The sequence below is a fragment of the Panthera uncia genome, assembly GCF_023721935.1.
Source record: "Panthera uncia isolate 11264 chromosome D3 unlocalized genomic scaffold, Puncia_PCG_1.0 HiC_scaffold_8, whole genome shotgun sequence".
NCBI lineage: Eukaryota > Metazoa > Chordata > Mammalia > Carnivora > Felidae > Panthera > Panthera uncia.
The window spans coordinates 73045834-73064872 of NW_026057586.1; the positions used below are offsets into that span (position 1 = coordinate 73045834).

General features: G+C 57.1%; 1 protein-coding gene across 1 annotated transcript in view; it reads left to right on the plus strand.

Moving 5' to 3' along the window:
• Positions 1-4329: 4329 nt before the first annotated feature.
• The window catches only part of TRPV4 (transient receptor potential cation channel subfamily V member 4), a 35409-nt gene continuing 20699 nt past the window's right edge, over positions 4330-19039 (plus strand). The window contains exons 1-2 of the mRNA XM_049619165.1: positions 4330-4405; positions 18544-18960. Coding sequence (XP_049475122.1) covers positions 18575-18960 — 386 coding nt within the window. The 5' untranslated portion in view covers positions 4330-4405; positions 18544-18574. The remainder of the gene's footprint in view (positions 4406-18543; positions 18961-19039) is intronic.

Genomic DNA, 19039 nt, shown 5'->3' on the forward strand with positions numbered 1-19039 from the left:
ATGAACATTCGTATTCAAGTTTTTTTGTGTGGACCTATGTTTTCATTTCTCTTGGCTTTATCGCTCGGAGTGGAATTGTTGGCTCCCGTGGTAATCCTACATTTAACGTTTGGAGGAACTGCCAGACTGTTTTCCAAAGCAGCTGCACCATCCTCGAGGACATTTATTATTGTCATTTTTTTTTTTTTAATTTGAGAGCAAGAGCAGGGGAGAGGGGCCACAGGAAAGAGAGAGACAGAGAGAGAGAGAGAGAGAGAGAGAGAGAAAGAGAGAGAATCTTAACCAGGCTCCACACTCAGTATGAACCCGGCACAGGGTTCTATCCACGACCCTGCGATCATGACCTGAGCCAAAATCATGAGTTGGACGCTCAACAGACTGAGCCACCCATGAGCCTCTCATTGTCTGCCTTTTTGAGACCATATATTTTTCAAATGTTTATTTACGTCTTTATTTTTGAGAGAGAGAGAGAGAGAGAGAGAGCACGCACGCGTGCACAAGCAGGGGAGGGGCAAAGAGAGAGGGTGAGAGAGAATCCCAAGAGGGCTCCTCGCTGACAGCACAGAGCCCAGGGCAGGGCTCAATCCTACGAACCATGAGACCACGACCTGAGCCGAGATCGAGAGTCTGACGCATAACCGACTGAGGCACCCCATTGTCTTTTTGAGACCATATTTTTACTGGCTGTGCTACCCTGAGTAGAGTCTCCTGGGCGTGGGTTCAAATCCTACCAGCTGTGGAATCTCAGATGAGTAGTCTGTCTGCATCCTTTTCTGGAAAATGGTATAAGAATCCTTTCCTCCCAGGCTGTCAGGAGATGGGTTGGAGACATCATCAGAGTCGTGCCAAGTGGAAAGTGAGGTGCACCCGTCTTGTTTTCATAACTGGGCATCACCCTCCGGGGGTTGGGGGCAGGTGCACCAGGTGTGAAGTCCCTGAGATGCTGACCCATCTGGCCTACTGATCTCTTCCCGGTGCCTGGACCGGAGTCTGGCATACACTAGGTGCTTGGTAAGTGCAGACCCTGGGTACAGCTCGGGACCTCCCTCTGTGGTAGCGGCTGAGCCCCCCTGGGGCTCTCCGGAACCTGTGTGGGCCAGAGGACCAGGCCGGGCTGTAGCCTCTACAGGATTCTGCCTGCGCTAAAGGCCTTGACATTTTTTCCTTCCTTAAGACACGTTCCTTCTGTGTGTTAAGAGCCCTTGTCCTTCCGGGACAGAGGCCAGAGAGCTTCGCCAGTGACAAAAACAGTCACATAATGGCAGGCACATCCTAGCAGTGGCCCTTGTTCACGTTCAGTAAATCCAGCGAGTGTTTGTGGGGTGTCCTAGGCACCTCACTTCCCCTTCCTACTCACCCCTTCCCTGCAAGGCAGACCTCCATGCTCTCGATCAACCAGTATTTTTTATTTTTTTTTTTACTACTTTTTATTATTTTTAAAAGCTTATTTATTTATCTTTGAGAGCAAGAGAGAGAGAGAGAGAGCAGTGGGCAGAGAGAGAGGGAGACAGAGAATCCCAATCAGGCTCCGAGCCCACAGCAGGGAGCCTGATTCGGGGCTGGATCCCATGAACCATGAAATCATTCTATATACACAGTGGAATACTACTTGGCAGTGAGAAAGACTGAAATATGGTGTTTTATAGCAACGTGGATGGAACTGGAGAGTGTTATGGTAAGTGAAATAAGTCAGACAGAGAAAGACAGATGCTGTATGTGGATCCTGAGAAACTTAACAGAAGACCATGGTGGGGGTGGGGGGGAAAGGGGGAAAAAAAAAGAGGTTAGAGAGGGAGGGAGCCAAAACATAAGAGACTCTTAAAAACTGAGAACAAACTGAGGGTTGACGGGAGTGGGAGGGAGGGGAGGGTGGGTGATGGGCACTGAGGAGGGCACCTGTTGGGATGAGCACTGGGTGTTGTATGGAAACCAATTTGACAGTAAATTTCATAGTAAAAAAAAAAAAAAATCATGACCTGAGCTGAAACCAGGAGCCTGATGCCTAACCAACTGAGCCACCCAGGCCCCCCAACCAGTATTTTTAAAGTACCTACTAAGTGCCAGAAGCTGGTCCCGCAGCTGCGAACAAGATAGATGTGGGGGTGCCTGGGTGGCTCTTGATTTTGGCTTAGGTCATGATCCCACGGTTCCGTGAGAACGAGCCTGAGTCTGGGCTCAGTATTGACAGCAAGGAGCCTGCTTGGGATTCTCTCTCTCTCTCTCTCTCTCTCTCTCTCTCTGCCCCTCTCCCGATCACACGTGCACACATGCATGCTCTTTCATTCTCTCTCAAAATAAATGAACTTAAAAAAAAAAGACAGATGTGATCCCTTGCCTCATGGAAACCAGTACTATTTTCCAGATAAGGACACAGGCATTGGAAGGGGAGGCTTTTGCTCGTGGCTCCCGTTGAATCAGCGGCAGCCAACATCCCACCTCCTGGACCAAAAAAAGTCACTTCCTTGCATGGGACCTCAGTTGCCCAGTCTGTGAAATGTGGGGCCGGAGGGGCCTAGGTTAGCTACCCTAGTGCTGACGGCTCACAGCTCTAACCCCGGACCTTGGAGGAGAGCAGGTACCGTCCCCGGCCCCACTGTCCCCATCAGGCTCCTGGTAGCCAGGATCATCCTTGTCATTTTCTTTTCATTCGAGAGGCGCCTCTCTGCAGAAATGGGCCCCAGATTCTCTGCAGAAATGGGCCCCAGATTCGTTTGCCTGATGCCCGCTCCTCCCAGCCAGCAAGGCCCCCAGCAGAGAGGCTTTCAGTCTGGAAGGCCTGAGGGAGCCTCTTCTGTTTACATTCCTCACCACAGCCAGATAGCTGCCTGTTTGCCCTAAGATCCTGAAAACCCTTCTCTCCCCTCCCCATTATGGAGGGAGCCGCTTCTGGAGAAGCCACACTCCTCTCCAAGCCTCAGATTCCCATCTCTACAGTGAGCACGGGCGATCCCTGCCTCACAGCCTGCTTGGAAGGCAGGTTTACTTGACAAATCTCCCTCCCCACACCCCCGCCACTCTCAGTGAGTTAATTATTAGGGTTTTTTGGGGTTTTTTTTTTTGGTAAATGTTTTGCACTGGCGTTTGAACACGTCATGTCTGTTCAGGTTCTCCTCTCTCTCCTTCTCTCCCTCTCTCTCTCTCTCTCCCTCTGCAGCAATTCCAAAATCCGACTTTCTAGCTGCTGAACCAACACCTCATGGGAGCCATTTCTGTTTGCAGCTGAGGGACCCCACTGTTTTTGCGGAGCCAGCTCAATTTAAAGAAGAACAGTAATGATAAAGGGGCTAAGAATGTTCCCTGTGCTCTGCAGGGACCTGGTGCTCCCAGCCTCTCCACTGTGGCTGTGGGCTGGGGACATACCTACACCCTACTCTACAGTGGGGACACAGAGGCGCAGAGGTGGAGATGACTGGCTGCTCGGGTAGGGCACAGAGCCACAGCTGTGGTGGGGGGTGCTCAGGGAGCTTGGCTCTGGAGCTCAGGCCCACCGGGCTTCCAACCAGTCCCAGCAGAAGTGAGCTGCCCATCCTGTGGAGGCATTCAAGTAAAAGGCGAGACTGCATGTCAGGAGCTCACCTTCACCATCCAATAAAAAATTAAAACAGGGGCGCCTGGGTGGCTCAGTGGGTTGAGCGCCGGACTTCGGCTCAGGTCATGATTTCCCGCGTCGGGCTCTGTGCTGACAGCTGGGAGCCTGGAACCTGCCTCTGATTCTGTGTCTCCCTCTCTCTGCCCCTCCCCTGCTCACGCTCTGTCTCTGTCTCTCAAAAATAAATAAATGTAAAAAAAAAAAAAATTATTTTTTTAAATTAAAAAACAAAAATCAAAAAAACACACCTTGATCACCTCCTAGGTGCCAGGCCCCTTGCTAAGCGCTGGTAAAGAGGGGAAGAAAGGGAGCTCACGTGAATCTAGCCCCAGACAGCACGGTCTGGATCTCAGATGCCTCCCCTGTGGGACTTGGGGCTACCCCAGGGCAGGGTCCCCCGTAGCCGCGTCTGTCGGGGGGCTGGTGGGGGGCGCTGTCTACCAATGAATGAATGAATGAGCCAATGCCCGGGTGGGAGGACCCGCCAGGCGCCCATTACCAGAGGAGGAGCTGCCCGGGGGTGGCGGGGTCAGGAGCCCGGGAGGGATCTCGGGGGCCCCAGGCAGAGCCCTCCCCGGGAAGCGCCTGTGGCCCCGCGGCCGCGATCGCGACGCCCGGCTTCCCGGGTAGGGGACCGAGCCCGCTCCCCGTCCCCCCCCCCCCCCCACCAGCGGAGGCGGCGAGCGGCGGGGGCGGGGGCAGCCGGGGGCGGCGCGCGGCGCTGGAACCTGAGCCGGGGGAGGAGAGTCGCGCGGCGCGGGCGCGCGGGCGGGCGCCGGGCGGCCGGGATTCAGGAAGCGCCTCGCGGTCCCGGAGGTGAGTGGGGCCGGGGCCCTCGGGGCAGGGATCCTGGGGAGGGGGGGGGCGCGGCGCCCCCGGGGACGTCTCCGAGGCTCCGAGGCTCCGGTCCGGGGCGCGGGAAGGAGGCGCGGGGTCCCGCCAGCTCCCGCTGCCCCGCTGCGTGCCCTCGCACCCGCCCCCTCGTCTCTCTCGGCTTCGGTTTGTTTTATCACCTGTGAAATGGGCGCCGGCGTGGGCCGTGGGGTCGCCCTGTCTGCGGGAGGGAGGTCCCGGGGTCCCCAAGAGCCAAGCGCAGGAATCAGAAGCGAGGAGGCCCTGCAGCCCACCTTAGAGGCATCCCCATTTCGGGGGGCTGGGAAGGGGCTGTCGGGGGCCCTGAGGTCTGCCTTCTATGGCTAAGCAAGCGGGAGGGAATTGGAAGTCTGGAACTTCCAGAGGGCCACTTCTTCGTTGGCCTCAGTTAGTCCCAGAGACGGCTCTTCCTCCAAGAGGCAGGACAATCTTTAACCTCCGGCTGTGCCTCCAGAGCCTCCTGGGAGGTCCGCCAGGACGGGGAGAGACCTCTCGCACTCCCCACTAGCCTGCAGAGACCCGCCACAGACTGCTGCCGGGGCTGCTCACCACCCCGCTTGCCTGGCCCTGCCCAGCCCTTCGACCAGTCTGCCCTCCCCATTTTGCAGATGTGGAAACTGAGGCTCTGGTCGGGGGTGGAGCCAGGTGGAAGTTTTACCCAGGGCTGCCGGGCTCCAGAGCCCTCCCTGCCTGGTGCCCCGGGGCGGGGGGGGCCTGGCTCAGCCTCTACCGCGGGGCTCTGCTGGGGCTGGGGTTGTGTGATGCTGTGTGTGAGCTTTGTTCTGGGAGCTAAGACCCACTCGGGGATTTAAGCTTCGCCACTTTATCTGTGGGGCGAGGACGGGGGTAACTCCATGACCCAAATGAGGAAGTTGAAAAGGTGGTCTCTTTAGAGAGGTCAAGTAGAAGGGTCAGGCCTATGTGGGCCCCCCCGTGCCACCCCAGTTTTGTGTGACCTTGGGTCAGTCCTTTGGCTGTCTGAGAGATAGCTCGTCTGTAAAATGGGGGTGAAATGGGGGCCACCCCAGGGCTGTGGGGAGGACAGACCGCCTGGGAGGAGCTGGCCACACACTCCCAACTCACCCAGCAGCGTCATTGTGCTTGCTTGCTCCGGTAATGAAGAGGTGAAAAGAGGTAACTGGCCATTCCCCCATTTCTCTAGTTGATTCTGTTCGAATAACAGTAGGGAGCCCCTCTTCCCACCTTTGTCGGTGGTAAATCAGAGTGGGGAGGAGCTCCCCAAACAAATGTCGGCGGAGGTCATGGGCCAAGGCAGGGTCTGGTTTGTAAAACCCGGGGTGGGGTCGCTGTGAGAGGAGGGGGTGTGGGTGAGAGCTGAGAAGATGTTCACCTGGTGGGAGCAGGGCCTTGGCCACTTTCTCCTGTGTCTAGCAAGGCCTCCTGGAAAGCACCCCCCCCCCCCCCCCCCCCCCCCCCCCCCCCGCGGGGCCCGGCCGGCGGGGGGCGGCCCCCCCCCCCCCCCCCCCCCCCCCCCGACGACCCCCTCCCCACCCCCCCCCCCCCCCCCCGTGTCGGCTTCGGACCCTGGGCAGGGTCTAGCCAGAGGGCTCTGGCCCCCTCCACCGCTTCCCCCAAACTGGGATTGCCTCTCCGGCCAGCTGTGCCCTCCAGGCAGGTGGGCATCCAGCAAGGTGAACACATATGGTAGATGCTTGGCAAATGTGTGCTCTCAAATGAATGGGGGTCAGGAGAGAAGTCTGGGAAGGGATCGGGGAGGTCTTGATTGAGGTGGGGGTTCAAGCCACACCTTGAAGAATAAGTAAGGGAAAGGGCACTCAGGTAAAGGGAAGGACATTATGAGCAAAGACCTGACCACTACCTGCTGCCAGGTGGGTAAAGCTAGACTTTGTAAGGCCAAGACATTGTTCCGTTTGTCTGGAATGTGTGACGTGACCAGGAAGGGCAAGGGATTGGGCAGGCAGGGGCTAGGTCAGACCCAGAAGCCCTGAAGTCCAGGCTGGGAGGGACATGCCAGATGTGTGGTCTGGAAAGGTCCCTCTGGCTGCAGAGCCAGGGCCAGGCAAGGAGGCTGGTCCCCAGGCTGGAGAAGCCATCCCGGCCCGGGACCTGAGGCCCAGGATGGCGACTGGAGAGGGGTGGCTGGCAGGCGATGGGGGGAGGGAGAGAATCGGGCAGGGATTGGCCTCACTGTGCCCGGCACAGGTCAGGTGCTCCATAAATCTCTACTGCACAGTTGAGTGACTGAACTACATCATTTTGAGAGGGCCCAAGTCCTTTGCGGTCCTTTACCTGTTCCTTGGTGGGAGGGGGAGTTGGCATGGAGTGGGCATCTCAACCCCTCACAGGCCCCTGACCACCTGCTGTCTGCCTCAGTTTCCCCCTTTTGATTCTGGGAAAGACACTGCAGGCCCCTCCCCAAATCACTGGGCCATACAGAGCAGCTCCACTTCTCATCACACACCAGATCTGGGGAGCCAAGAGAACATTGCATGCCAGCGGGCCCTCTGGAATGCTCCACATGGCCCATTTGGAGTGGAATTCACCTGTTAAAGATTAATTCAGATCTCTTGAGATACCTGTGGCCCTAGGCCCCAAAGCTGGTGCTCTGATCACTGAGTTCTGCCTGGCTTTAGCCAAACCTGGGCCGCATTAGTAGTCCTTATGATGGTCGCGAGCATTTATTGAGCACTTACTATGTGCCAGGCACTGAGCCAAACACTCTTAGTACATTTGGATATGAAACTATTATCGTTCCCATTTTTGAGAGGGCGGAGCTGCGAGGTCTGGGTAGTGAAGCCCCTTGCCCAGGGTCTTTTAGTTGGGGAGGGGCAGAGCTGGGATCTGAACTCTGTTTGTCTGATTCCAAAATCCATGCCCTTAACTTCCAAGGTGGCCTGTCCCCATTTGTCCCGTCCTGAAGTCACGGGGAAGAGACTGTGCGGTATAGAGAGAAGAATCTGGATTGCTCAGACAGGCCCTGCTTTAAGTCCTAGGTCTCCTGCTCCTTCTCCAGGGAAGCTCGGGCAAGTCACCTGGCCTCTCTGAACCTCAGTTTCCTCTTCTGTCAAATGGCGCTCTCAGATGCCACTTTGCAAAGACAGTCCGAGGCACACGGATGGGGCTCCGGAGCACTGTCTTCATCCTCATCCTGTTCCAGGACACGTTTTCCTCCAGCTCGTCCCTAGGGCACCCTCTGAGAGCCCCTCTGTGCCAGGCAGGTGGGCGGAACGTAGCAGGGGCAAAGCTAGACTTGCATTTGGACAAAGGACGATGCCTTTTCAGCCGTGAGATATTTATGGGCATTGACTGAGTGCCAGGAGCCCGTCAACGTTTCCTACTTTCCTGATTTAATGCTTTAAAGACTAAGGCTGGAGGGGGCGCCTGGATGGCTCAGTCAGTTGAGCATCCGACTCTTGATCTCAGCTCAGGTCTTGATCTCGGGGTCGTGAGTTCAAGCCCTGCCTTGGGCTCCACAGGTGTGGAGCCTACTTTAAAAAATAAATAAATCCATAAAAATAAAAACAAAAATACTAGGGCTGGAACCTGGCTATCTGGTTTAACTCCCGGCTTTTAGTAAGTTCCCTTACTCCCTGGGCTGTGGTTTCCCCATCTGAAAAATTGGGATAGTAAGAGTGCCTGTTCTGTGGGGTGGATGTGGGCAGTCTCCAATGCCACATAGTGTGTCACCTGATGTTCACCTCGATGATGTCACAGCCTTGCCCCCACTGGAGATGGGCAGAGGACGGAAGCTGAAGCTCATTTTATGGCTGAGAAAACTGGGGCTCCAAGGGAGAAGCAAGTGACTCTGGTCCCCTTGGGCCCCTGGAAAGCCCAGTGGCCAGTTCAGCTTCTACTTTGGACCAGCCCCTCTTAGAGTCAGACCCACCTTGGTCCCCACTCTAGCTCTGCTACTTGCTGCTGTGTGACCTCAGGTGGTAGCTTGACCTCTCTGTTCCTGGGGCTGCCACCCAGGATTTGCTGGAGGTTGGAGCTTCGTCAGCTTGAGGGGGATTTGGGTCATTCTGGCCACTACCCTTGCCCCAGCCTGGACTCCCCCCTGCCTGGGTTTCCCTTGGGTCCCGTGAACTGGCACGCTGGCCGAACAGGAACGAGGAAGGGAGGCCAGGCCCCTACTTTCACCGTGACTCTGACTTCCTTCCTGCCTCTGAGCCCCTTCCTGATCATTGGCTTTCCCTTTCTGTCCCAAGCCCTGGCCACTGCTGTGTGACCCCAAGTAGGTCACCTCACCTCTCTGAGCATGTTTCTTCATTGGTGAGGGAGCATCAGACACCGCGCCATGGGCATAGGAAGCCCTCCATAAATGGTCTTGGGTCTGCTCCAGATGAGGTCAGAGGATGGGAAAGGCTGCAGAAGGAGGAGAGGGTGTGGGGGGGCAGACAGGAAGGCTATTGACCAAATGGGAATACTCTTATTTTTCTTTGGGTGGTGAGTAACGGCCGCCCGCCCTGCCACCCCCCTGCACAAAGGGCTCCTCAGTCTCACCGGCGCCTGTTTTTCCCTGAGGGTGGAGTGGCCTGGGTTCCACCCAGCTGACCGGGAGGGTGACCACCTTCTGGGATGGTTCCTCATGTGTGTGTACTGGTGGGGGGGGGGGGGCACTTGTAACACATGCCCCGAGTGTGCCCCACAGGCTCAGGGGAGACCCCTGTGGGCAGGGGGCCAGTGAACCTCAGGCCAGGGACCTGTCGGCCCGGTTCACTCCTGTCTCTTGCAAAGACGAGGAGCTCAGGAAAACCTGTAGACGTAGGGAAGGAAGAGAGGAAGGAAGGAAGAGAGGAAGGAAGGAAGAGAGGAAGGAAGGAAGGAAGGGTGGGAAGGAGGGAGGCAGAGGTGACTGAACAGACAAATTAATAAGGCAGGGGCATCAGAAAAAACCACCTACTCGAATTCAGACTCTGGCTGAGACGGAGTGGGCTTGGGGAAGTGTCCTGGTCTGCTCGAGCCTCAGTTTCCTCACCTGCAAAACGGACTCATGATTAGCTGTCGTCCTCATGGTGGGTGTGGGTCTCACAGGTCAGAAAGCCCAGCACACTGTAAGTGCTCCATAAATTATCTGTTAAAGGTTGGGAGAGAGGCAGGACGTTAGCCACCTAGGCAGGTAGTTGGGCAGAGGTCCCTCTGTGTCCATTCCTTCATTCGTTCATTCAGCAAGTATATCTTGAGCAGCGACTAAGTGCCAGGCCCTGTTCTGGGCCCTGGGGACTCAGTGGTGACCGGACAGAAAAGTTCCTTTTATTCCCCCACAGCCTTTGGGGCTGCACTTTATTTTTTTTTTTTAGTTTGTTTTGATGTTTCATTTCTTCTTGAGGGAGAGAGAGCACAAGTAGGGGAGGAGCAGAGAAGGAGGGAGACAGAAGATCTGAAGCGGGCTCCGTGCTGACAGCACAGAGCCCGACGCGGGCCTCCATCCCACGAACCGTGAGATCGTGACCCGAGCCAAAGTCGAACGCTCAACCGACTGGGCCACTCCGGGGCTGCCCTTGATGAGGCTCTGACACCCACGATGAACAAGCAACCCAGCAGTGGGTGCTGTGATTAGCTTCCTTCTAGAAAGGAGAAAATGGAGGCTCGGAGAGGTGAAGTGACCCATGGGGGGGGGGGGGGGGTCACACAGCTACTAAGCAGCAGAGCCAAGGTTCAGACTCCACGTCCGTCTGCCTGCAGCATCCCAGCGCCTCAGTACTGCACCACCTGCCTGATGAACTCCACGGGGTGCGGCTGTAGAAGGGTGACCCCAGAGAGAGGGCTTCGTAGAGCCTAAAGGGATGAACTCACATGGGGTTAAAAGCAAACGGTTGGAATCCTAGCCACAGTCCCTTCTTGTTGAGTTGCTACCTCGGCTGGGTCCCTTGTCTCTCTGCGCCTCGCTGGGCTGCTGTGTAAAACGGGGATAACGATAATGCCTCCCTCACGGGAGAGGCAGATGTAAAGGCGCTCGGTGCCTGGTGGGTGTTGGGTAAATAGCCCCCCTCCCCCGCCCCGCCTCCACTCTGCCGGGACGTGGTTTACGCGCGTGGGAATGGAGACAATAATATCTAGTATCTAACTTCTGGAGTCATGACTTGGATTAAGACAGATCGGTGCTGTGTGGAAGGTGCCAGTGAGGGCAGGCCCTGCTAACGGTGGGATCTCAGGCACCAGCCTCGGCCATGACTTTAAGCAGTTAACCAGAGACACAGCCTGCTGTTGGCACAGGCTGCTGGTGAGGCGGGCTGGGGCGGAGAGAGGGTCTCAGACTGGTTTTCTGCTCTGCGTCAGGCTCCCTTCCCAGGCCCGATGAACCCATTCATTCCCTGGGTATCTGCTCCCTCCTCTGACTTGGCAGCCTCAGGCCTTTTGCGCATGAGAATGAGGAGGACGGATGCCTGCATGGGCGGGTGGGGGTCTTGTCCCCTCTGGGCCTCAGCCTCCCAGCTGGGAAATGGGGCTGTGTGGCCTCCCGGAGATGGTGAGAGAAGGACATGAGGGGCCAGAAGACCTTTTTGGAAGGCGAGGTCTCTAAGCACGGTCCTGAGCCCTGGCCTTGGAGCCAATAAGTCTGGGTCCAAGCACCCGCTCTGCCCTGCCCTCTGGGACAGGGCCACCATGTTCTTGAGCCTCTGCTCTGGGCCAGACCCTCTGCTGGACCCTTTACACCTTCTTAATCCTCATGACCATCCCATGTGGTTTTTTCTTTTAATGTTTATTTTTTTGAGAAACAGAGGGGAGAGGCAGAGAGAGAGAGCGAGAGTGACTGAGAGAGAGAGAGAGAGAGAGAGAGAGAGAGAGGGAATCCCAAGCAGGCTCTGAACTGTGAGCACAGAGCCCAATGCGGGGCTTGAACCCATGAACCACAAGATCATGACCTGAGCCGAAGTTGGACGCTTCGCCGACTGAGCCACCCAGGCGCCCCACGATATCCCCGTGTTACACCAAGGAAACTGAGGCTTGGGGAAGGAAGCCACTTGCCCAAGGTCACCAAGCCAGGAAGGGGAGTTGAGATGTGGTACCACACAATTCACCCTTTCAGAGTGCGCAATTCCGTGGTTTTTTAGTGTATTTGGAGTTGTACGTACATTCCCACCATCTAGCTCCAGTGTGTTTTCATCACCCCAAAAAGCGCCCCCTCCCCCTCGGCAGTCCCCATCCCCGCGCTCTCTCCCGCCCCCTGCAGCCGCCAGCTCTGTGTCTCTATGCATTTGCCTCTTCCGGACATGTCATGTAAATGGAATCGGACAGCGTGTGGCCTTCTGCGATCCACGGCACACGCTCTTAAAACCACCGAGCCGTACTACCTCCTGGTGGCCCCTACCCCAGGGCTCGGGCCCCTTGGACGTGAATGGCTGCCCGCGAAAGCTCAGGGAGATGTTTGTGCACAGTCAGGACCCCTCCAGCCAAGGACCCGCAGCATGACCGAGTGACTGCGGTGGCCCCACGGCCTTGCCCGCTGTGGGGCCTGATGAGTCACCCCAGCCTTGCCCCGCCTGGGTGGTGTGAGCTTCAGAGGGGCACTCTCCTGGAGGGGGGGGGGGGGCGGCTACAGGACACTGGGTCTCTGTCTGCCCCGGACAGGCGGCCGCTGTGCAGCAGACAGGAAGCGGGCTGGGCCGAGACCTGCTAGGTAAACATGGGCTGGCTGGGGAAGGTGCCTGGCATGGCGTGATGCCCCCTGCGGCCACCGCCCGCCAGGGGCCAGGGAGCCTCGAACAGCCTGGCAGGCAGCAGGCTTCGCCTGGCCAAGGGGCTGAGCTCGCAGCCGGCTGCTCCAAGGTGGCTGCCAGAGTCCCAGGCTCTGGGCCCAGCCACTCCGCCCTCCCCGGCAGGCATACATACCTCCCTTGGTCCTACATCTGTTCATCCACCCTTTGATGATGACAATGATAATAATAATAATACAGCGATGTCGAGGACGCTAACAACAGCATTCTTTATGGAGTGTGCCTTCTCCAGGTGCCGGGCTCGGTATTCCGCGCACTGTCCTACTTCAGCCTCGCAATAGTCCCCTGGGGTGGGTGCTGTCACCATCACCAGGTACAGGTGAGGAAATCGAGGCACAGGAAGGCCAGGTGACTTGCTCAGGGGCGCGCAGCTGGCGAGCTGGCCATCTGCCTCGGGGGCCCGTGGTCCCTACCACCCACCCAGCGCCGCTTTCCCCACCCCCTCCTTCCACCCTTCCCTTTGGGAGTCCCCAGTCTTTGTAAAGTATCCACTGAAGGCGCAGGTTCTGGGACCACATGCGTTTGAATCCTGCTTCCCCCTCTCAGAAGCTGGGCAACACTGTCGGAGTGACTCTACCTCTCTGAGCCTCAGTTTCCTCACCTGGAAGGTGGGGGTGGGGGTTGGACAGAGCTGGTGTTTTCTCTCCAGGATCCCTGTTTTCTTAACCCTTTCCCCACCCACACCGCCCCTCCAAGACTGACCTGGAATGACTGGTGCTCACAGGCGTGTTTATTCCAAGGGGACTGCAGGAAATGGGGGGCCCCAAAGATGCGGCATGGAGCCACAGGTTGGAGCCGGGAGGAAGTGCCCTGGGTCTGTCTGGGAGCCCCACACTACCCCCACCCTTGCTCTGCCTTCTTCCCACCCACCTACCCATCTTTTCTTCCTCCACCTTCCTCCTCCCCTGCTTCAGGCCACATCAGTCCCCCGTGCCTTCTACGTTCTCTTGTCCCCACACTTTGGACCTTGCTGTCTCTGTCCCAGCTGTCAGGCCCAGGCCAGACCCCCTCCTCCTTGCAGCCTGTCCCCATCCCTGTCAAAGGATCTGCAAGCACCCTCGGGGGGCTTCAGAAAGACCCTGCCTTATAGTTTACGAAAGCAAGTATTTATCGATGTCCCATTCTGCCTCAGCCCGGTGCTGGATGCTGGGGAAACAACAGACACAAAGTAGTCCCTCCCTCGTGGAACTAAAACTCCAGAGAAGAGCGAAGATGAATAAAGGAATAATATAAGTAAATGCACAAGTTTAATCCTGGAAAGAGCTATAAAGGGAGGCGTAGTTTGCTCTCAGAAAGAGGAGCAAGGAAGCTGGTTTAGACTGGAGGTCAAGGAGGCTTTTCACAGGAGGTGCCTGTGAAGAGGGGGACCTGAGTAAGGGGACCCAGCTAGAGGGGAAAGAGGGGACAGCCCTGGCTAAGGTCTGGAGAAGGAAAAATCCCTCTGCTTCCCCCTCTCCCAGACTCTTACGAAGCTCCATTCTTTTATGTTTCCCTGGGCGCCCTGCAAACAGGTGGCACTCAACAGATGCCCGTTAGAGTGAATCGATCCCAGGAGGGAGGGAACGGAGAGGAACTAGCTCCCTGGAATTCTTCTCCCTGGGGTGGAGTGGCCCTGCACGCCCAAACTTGCCACCAGATTTAAGCAGCTTTCCTGGGTCATGGAATCAGGAGGATGGGATTTGACAAATATGTGCCAGGGTTTCCATGAGATCAGGCAAAGCCACGGGTAATGGTGAGGATGGGCCCCTTCTTCCACCTTCCGCAAGGGGAGGGGGCAGGCAGATGGTGCAGGAGGCCCCCGCCCCCACTGGGTCTGAGATTCTCAGAGAGAAGGTGCCTGCCGTTCATGGAGCGTGTAGTTCGCTATTTATTGAGGGCTTACTCTGTGCCAGGTGCCTGACTCAACCTGTATAATTCGCACAACGACCCAGTTAAGATCCCCATGGACAGGTGAGGAGAGCAAGGCCCAGGGAGGTTAAGTCACTTAAGCTCACGCAGCTGATGAGCAGTGGGTATGGGAGCCGACCCCCTGATCTGTCTGATGAAAATGCACACTTTTTCCATGCCCCACTAGCTCCCTCCAGGGGCTCCTCCTCGGGGGAGAGGGAGTGGGTTTGGCCATCCTCACTGAGTCCCCAGATCCTTTAGAGCCTGGGACCTCTGTCAGGGCAGAGAGGGAGGCTTGGGGACCTTGGCTCATCACTGTATCTCCTCACCCTGCTCAGGACCTCTGCACCCCTTAACTCAGCACTCCTGAGCCCCTCTGGTCTACACAGCTCTGAACACCGCTGGACATGACTCTGCTTCTTGGTTTGTCTGGCTGTTTACTCTGTTCCCCACCGGAAGGTCAGCCCCGGGAGGGCGGGGGTTTTTCTCAGGTCTGTTCCCATCTATGTCCCCTGCACCTGGCACCCTGTAGGTGCTCACCAAATATTTGGTCAATAAACGAATAGATGAGTGGTTTCTAATCCTGCTCCTTGGGCCCTGAGATTCAGACCCCCCCCCCCCTCCATTCACCCTGTCCTACCACCCTCTGCGTGGACCGCAGTCTGGTTTTTATATTCAGAAGACGTGCTCTGTGCTTAAGATGTGTGATTCCACGGCTTGAAGTGAATGCAGTGGTGATGCGCAGTGTGTGGGGAGGTTCCCACTGAGGCATAAACGTCCTTGGTTGAGCCCCCAGCGCCCTGCTGCCAGCTGGGTGCCGCCCGCTGCAAAGATCCCCGGTAGGGGTGGGCCCCGGGTAGAGGTGGGTCCCGGGTAGGGGTGAGTCCCGGTAGGGGTGGGCCCCGGTGGGCTCACAGCGGGCATGCGCATGCGCACACCACACGGGGGAAAGACGCGAATAAGCATGCGCGACATTCACGCGCTGAGGAGACCCACGAGGACTCGCAGCCTCTCTCCCTGCCCGCACCCCCCTTCTCTCCCAAGTCTGGGATTGGTTTGGAACGTGTAATAATAGGCTACAGGGCAAATTAGAACAGGGAGTGAACTCTCCCTGACCACAGAGAACAGGGTAGCGTTTGCGGAAAGAATTGCCACAGAGCAAGCAGCAGAGCAGGCTGTGTGTGTGTGTGCACACGTGTGCATGTGTGTGCATATGTGCTCACTGGTGTGTACATTGCTTGATGAGGAAGGAGTAGCAGAGTTAGGATTCAGAGGCTATCTTCATGGCCATTTGCTCCCTGGGGGGCCCCTCAGGGCCTCAGTTTCCTTAACTGTAAAATGGGAGCAGTAGTCTAGCTTTGTGGGCTCTCGCCGGCCATGAATGCCAGGCTGGGTGCTTTGCTGTCGTGTGTGTGTGTGTGTGTGTGTGTGTGTGTGTGTGTGTGCGCGCGCGCGGAGGGGGGTGAGGAGGACAGGTGAACTCGCTGTACCATGTCGGTGACGATGACGATTAAAGCGCTCAAGTGCTTATTAGGTGCCTGAGAGACACGTGACCTGCCTTATGTCACGGCAGCCCTACGGGACAGATGCTGTCATTACGACCCTCATTTTACAGGTGGGGAAACGGAGGCTCAGAGAAATTAGCCCAGGCTGGTAGTAATAATCCTCAGCTCCCAGGCTCCCAGGTTGTACAGCTCGCACATGATACTGTAGGTGCCCGGCGCTGTGCCTGGCCGCCGGCCCCTGCCCAGTCAACTGAGGGGTTAGGGTAGCCCAAGCTTTGTAGCCAAGTGTGCAGATTTGAATCCTGGCTCTGTTGCTAACCTGCTGTGTGGCCGCAGGCAAGCCACTTAACCTCTCTGATCCTCCGTTTCCTCGTCTGTAAAGTGGGAATGAGAGCCGTACCTCCCTCCAGGGCAGGGTTTCTCAGTCTCAGCACTATTGATATTTCTGGGCCCGGATCCCTCCTTGTGGTGGGGACTCTCCTGTGCATTGTTGTCATGATTATTCGTTGTAACTAAACGCTAATAATGGTCACATGTGCCTTGCCTGAGGCTACCAGTGAGGCGTGAGCGGCTGAGAGGAGATTTGAATCTGGGGCCGGCTGACTTCGGACTCCTTGTCGTGGAGGCCTCAGAAACCTTGGATGCCGTCTGGGTTGGGGTTCCTTAGGAGAAGGGGCGCAGGCATGGTGGGGGGTTGAGAGCTCCCTGAGGTGGGGTGTCCGTCTGGCTCTGCTCCAGTGGGGGAAGGGGTGTGGTAATTGGGAGGGTGTTGACCGCGGAGGCATGTGCCCCAATGCCTCCTCTCCCCTGACCCCTGGGTCCCCAATGAGGTGGATGGGGCTGGGCCCTGGGAAATGTAATCTTCCCCCTCAGATGCCTGCACCCCAATGGATACCTGTCCCTGCCTCATCACGCCCCCCACTGCTGCAGAACAAAACCATCTGACATCTCCCAAGATCTATAGGAGGAGGTGTGTTCACCCCGGTTTTACAGGTGGAGAAACCGAGGCCCAGGGAGAGGAAGTGACTTGTCCAAGATCACACAGCTGCTAGTTACCAGGGCCAGGACAGGAACCAGGTGTATCTGATTTCAGAACCTGTGTTCCTAACCTTTCCTTCCTCCTTTGATTAGAATCATCGATAGCCCCCAACTTATTCCCGGAGTTGGCACTGGGAATGCCTGACCTCATTTACTTCTTCCTGCAAAACTATGAAACGCTGCTGCCTTTGCACCCATTTTAAAGAGGAGGAAACTGAGGCCCCGGGAGCTAAAGCAACTTGCCCAAGGTCACGCTGCATATCCATAGGAAGTGAGCTTAGAACCCATGCCTGAATAACCCTAAAGCCCATGCTCTCCCTCCCCGCTGGTGCCCAGAAAAGGGCCCATCCCCGGCAGGAGCTCCAACCCTCGGGATGCTCTGCCATACCCACCCACAGGGGCCTCTTGCCCTCACCTCTCTGGCCCAGGCTTCCCTCCTGGCAGCCAGAAAACAAACAAGGTGGGAACCAGTGTTTATTTGGTCCTCTGCTAATGTGTTGGGCAGGCAGAGGAAGACATAGAAAAGAGAGCTTTTCAGACATCTCCCTGCAGCCCGGGTGGGATGGTGAAAGTTCCGGGAAACTCGCCCTCAGTGCCCAGCCCCGCCCACTGAGCAGTGTGCCGCAGAGGGCAGGGGCCTGCCAGGGCTTTGCGCCTCCCTGTCCTTGCTCCTGGTTAGCGGTCGGGCCCAGAGCTGGAGAGACCTGGGTTCAAGTCCAGCTCTTCTCCCCACAAGCTGCATGACTGCCCCTCTTAAAGCTCCAGTCTCTTGGGGCGCCTGAGTGGCTCAGTCGGTTGAGCGTCTGACTTCTGCTCAGGTCATGATCTCGCAGTTTGTGAGTTCGAGCCCCACATTGGGCTCTGTGCTGACAGCTCAGAGCCTGGAGCCTGCTTCGGATTCTGTGTCTCCATCTCTCTCTGCCCCTCCCCCACTCACACTCTGTCTCTGTCTCTCTCACAAGATAAACATTAAAAAAAAAAAAAATTAAAAGCAAAAACAAAAACCTCCAGTCTCTCCATCTGAGAAACGGGGGGAACGAATTATACCTTCATCCGTGTGGTACCTTTCTCGGTGTTGGGGACGCAGGAGTGAACAAGGACAGATGCGTTCCCTGCCTCCTGGTTCTCACGTCCCAGGAATGAACTAATCCCACGAACAGATGGTCAGGGAGGGCTTCCCAGAGGAAGGGACAGTTGAGCTGGGAACACAGATGGGTAGGGGATAGGCAGGCCAACAGGGGAGGGGAGGGACCGGCACTCGGCAGTGGGAAGCAGAGTTTTTGCACCGTGGGAAGTTAGCTATAGTCTTGGAAACTCAGTTTGCTGTTCTTCAAAATGGGAGTCATAAGGATGGCCCTAGGAGAGACGGAGTAATGCTGGCTCACACAGTGGGTTTGCACCTGTTTGCTGAGCACCTGCAGGGCCCGAAGCATGCATTTAATGGTTACGTTTTAGTGCTTGCTGTGTGCCAGGCACTGACCACTGAATGCATGCTCTCTGCCTGGACGTCCCCATTTTACAGATGAGAAAACCGAGGCCGTGGAATGTCAGCTTGCCCAGTGCCACACAGTTGCGGAGTGTGGAGCCTGGATTTGAACCCTGCTCTGCGGGGCTCTGAAGCTGGTGGGGTTGGTTGGGAGTAAGCCCCAGGCTCCGGGTCTGGGGTCCCAGGATGACTCTGAGGCCCTTCCTCCTCTCTCCACCTACTGCCCGGGGTAGCTGGACCCGAGGCCCGTTTACGTTTCCAGGTCCCTAAAAGAGGCTCCTGTTGTAGCTCTTGCCTGGGGCTGCCAGCCAACCACATCTGGGAGTGGTCACCCCGCACCCCTGTCATTACAACGGTGGCTTTGAAGCAGCTGGCAGCCGTGCTGTTTGCCCACGTGGGAGGGGGCTTCCTGGAGCCCCCACCCCTGGCCAGGCTCCGCCCGACTCCCCTCCCGTTCCCTTACAGGCCGAGCAGCGCAGACGGGTCCCGGGTCAGCATGGCGGATCCCAGCGGAGGCCCCCACGCGGGGCCCGGGGAGGTGGCTGAGACCCCCGGGGACGAGAGCGGGACCCCCGGGGCTGAGGCCTTCCCCCTCTCTTCTCTGGCCAACCTGTTTGAAGGGGAGGATGGCTCCCCCTCCCCCTCCCCGGCTGACACCAGCCGCCCCGCTGGGCCAGGTGATGGGCGACCAAATCTGCGCATGAAGTTCCAGGGTGCCTTCCGCAAGGGGGTGCCCAACCCCATCGACCTGCTGGAGTCCACCCTGTATGAGTCCTCGGTGGTGCCTGGACCCAAGAAGGCACCCATGGACTCGCTCTTTGACTATGGCACCTATCGTCATCACCCCAGCGACAACAGGCGGTGGAGGAAGAAGGTCATCGAGTGAGTATTGCTGGCTGCCTGGCCAATGGTCTCCTCTGTGTTGAATCCGTCCGCCCATCCATCCATCCACCTACCTGTT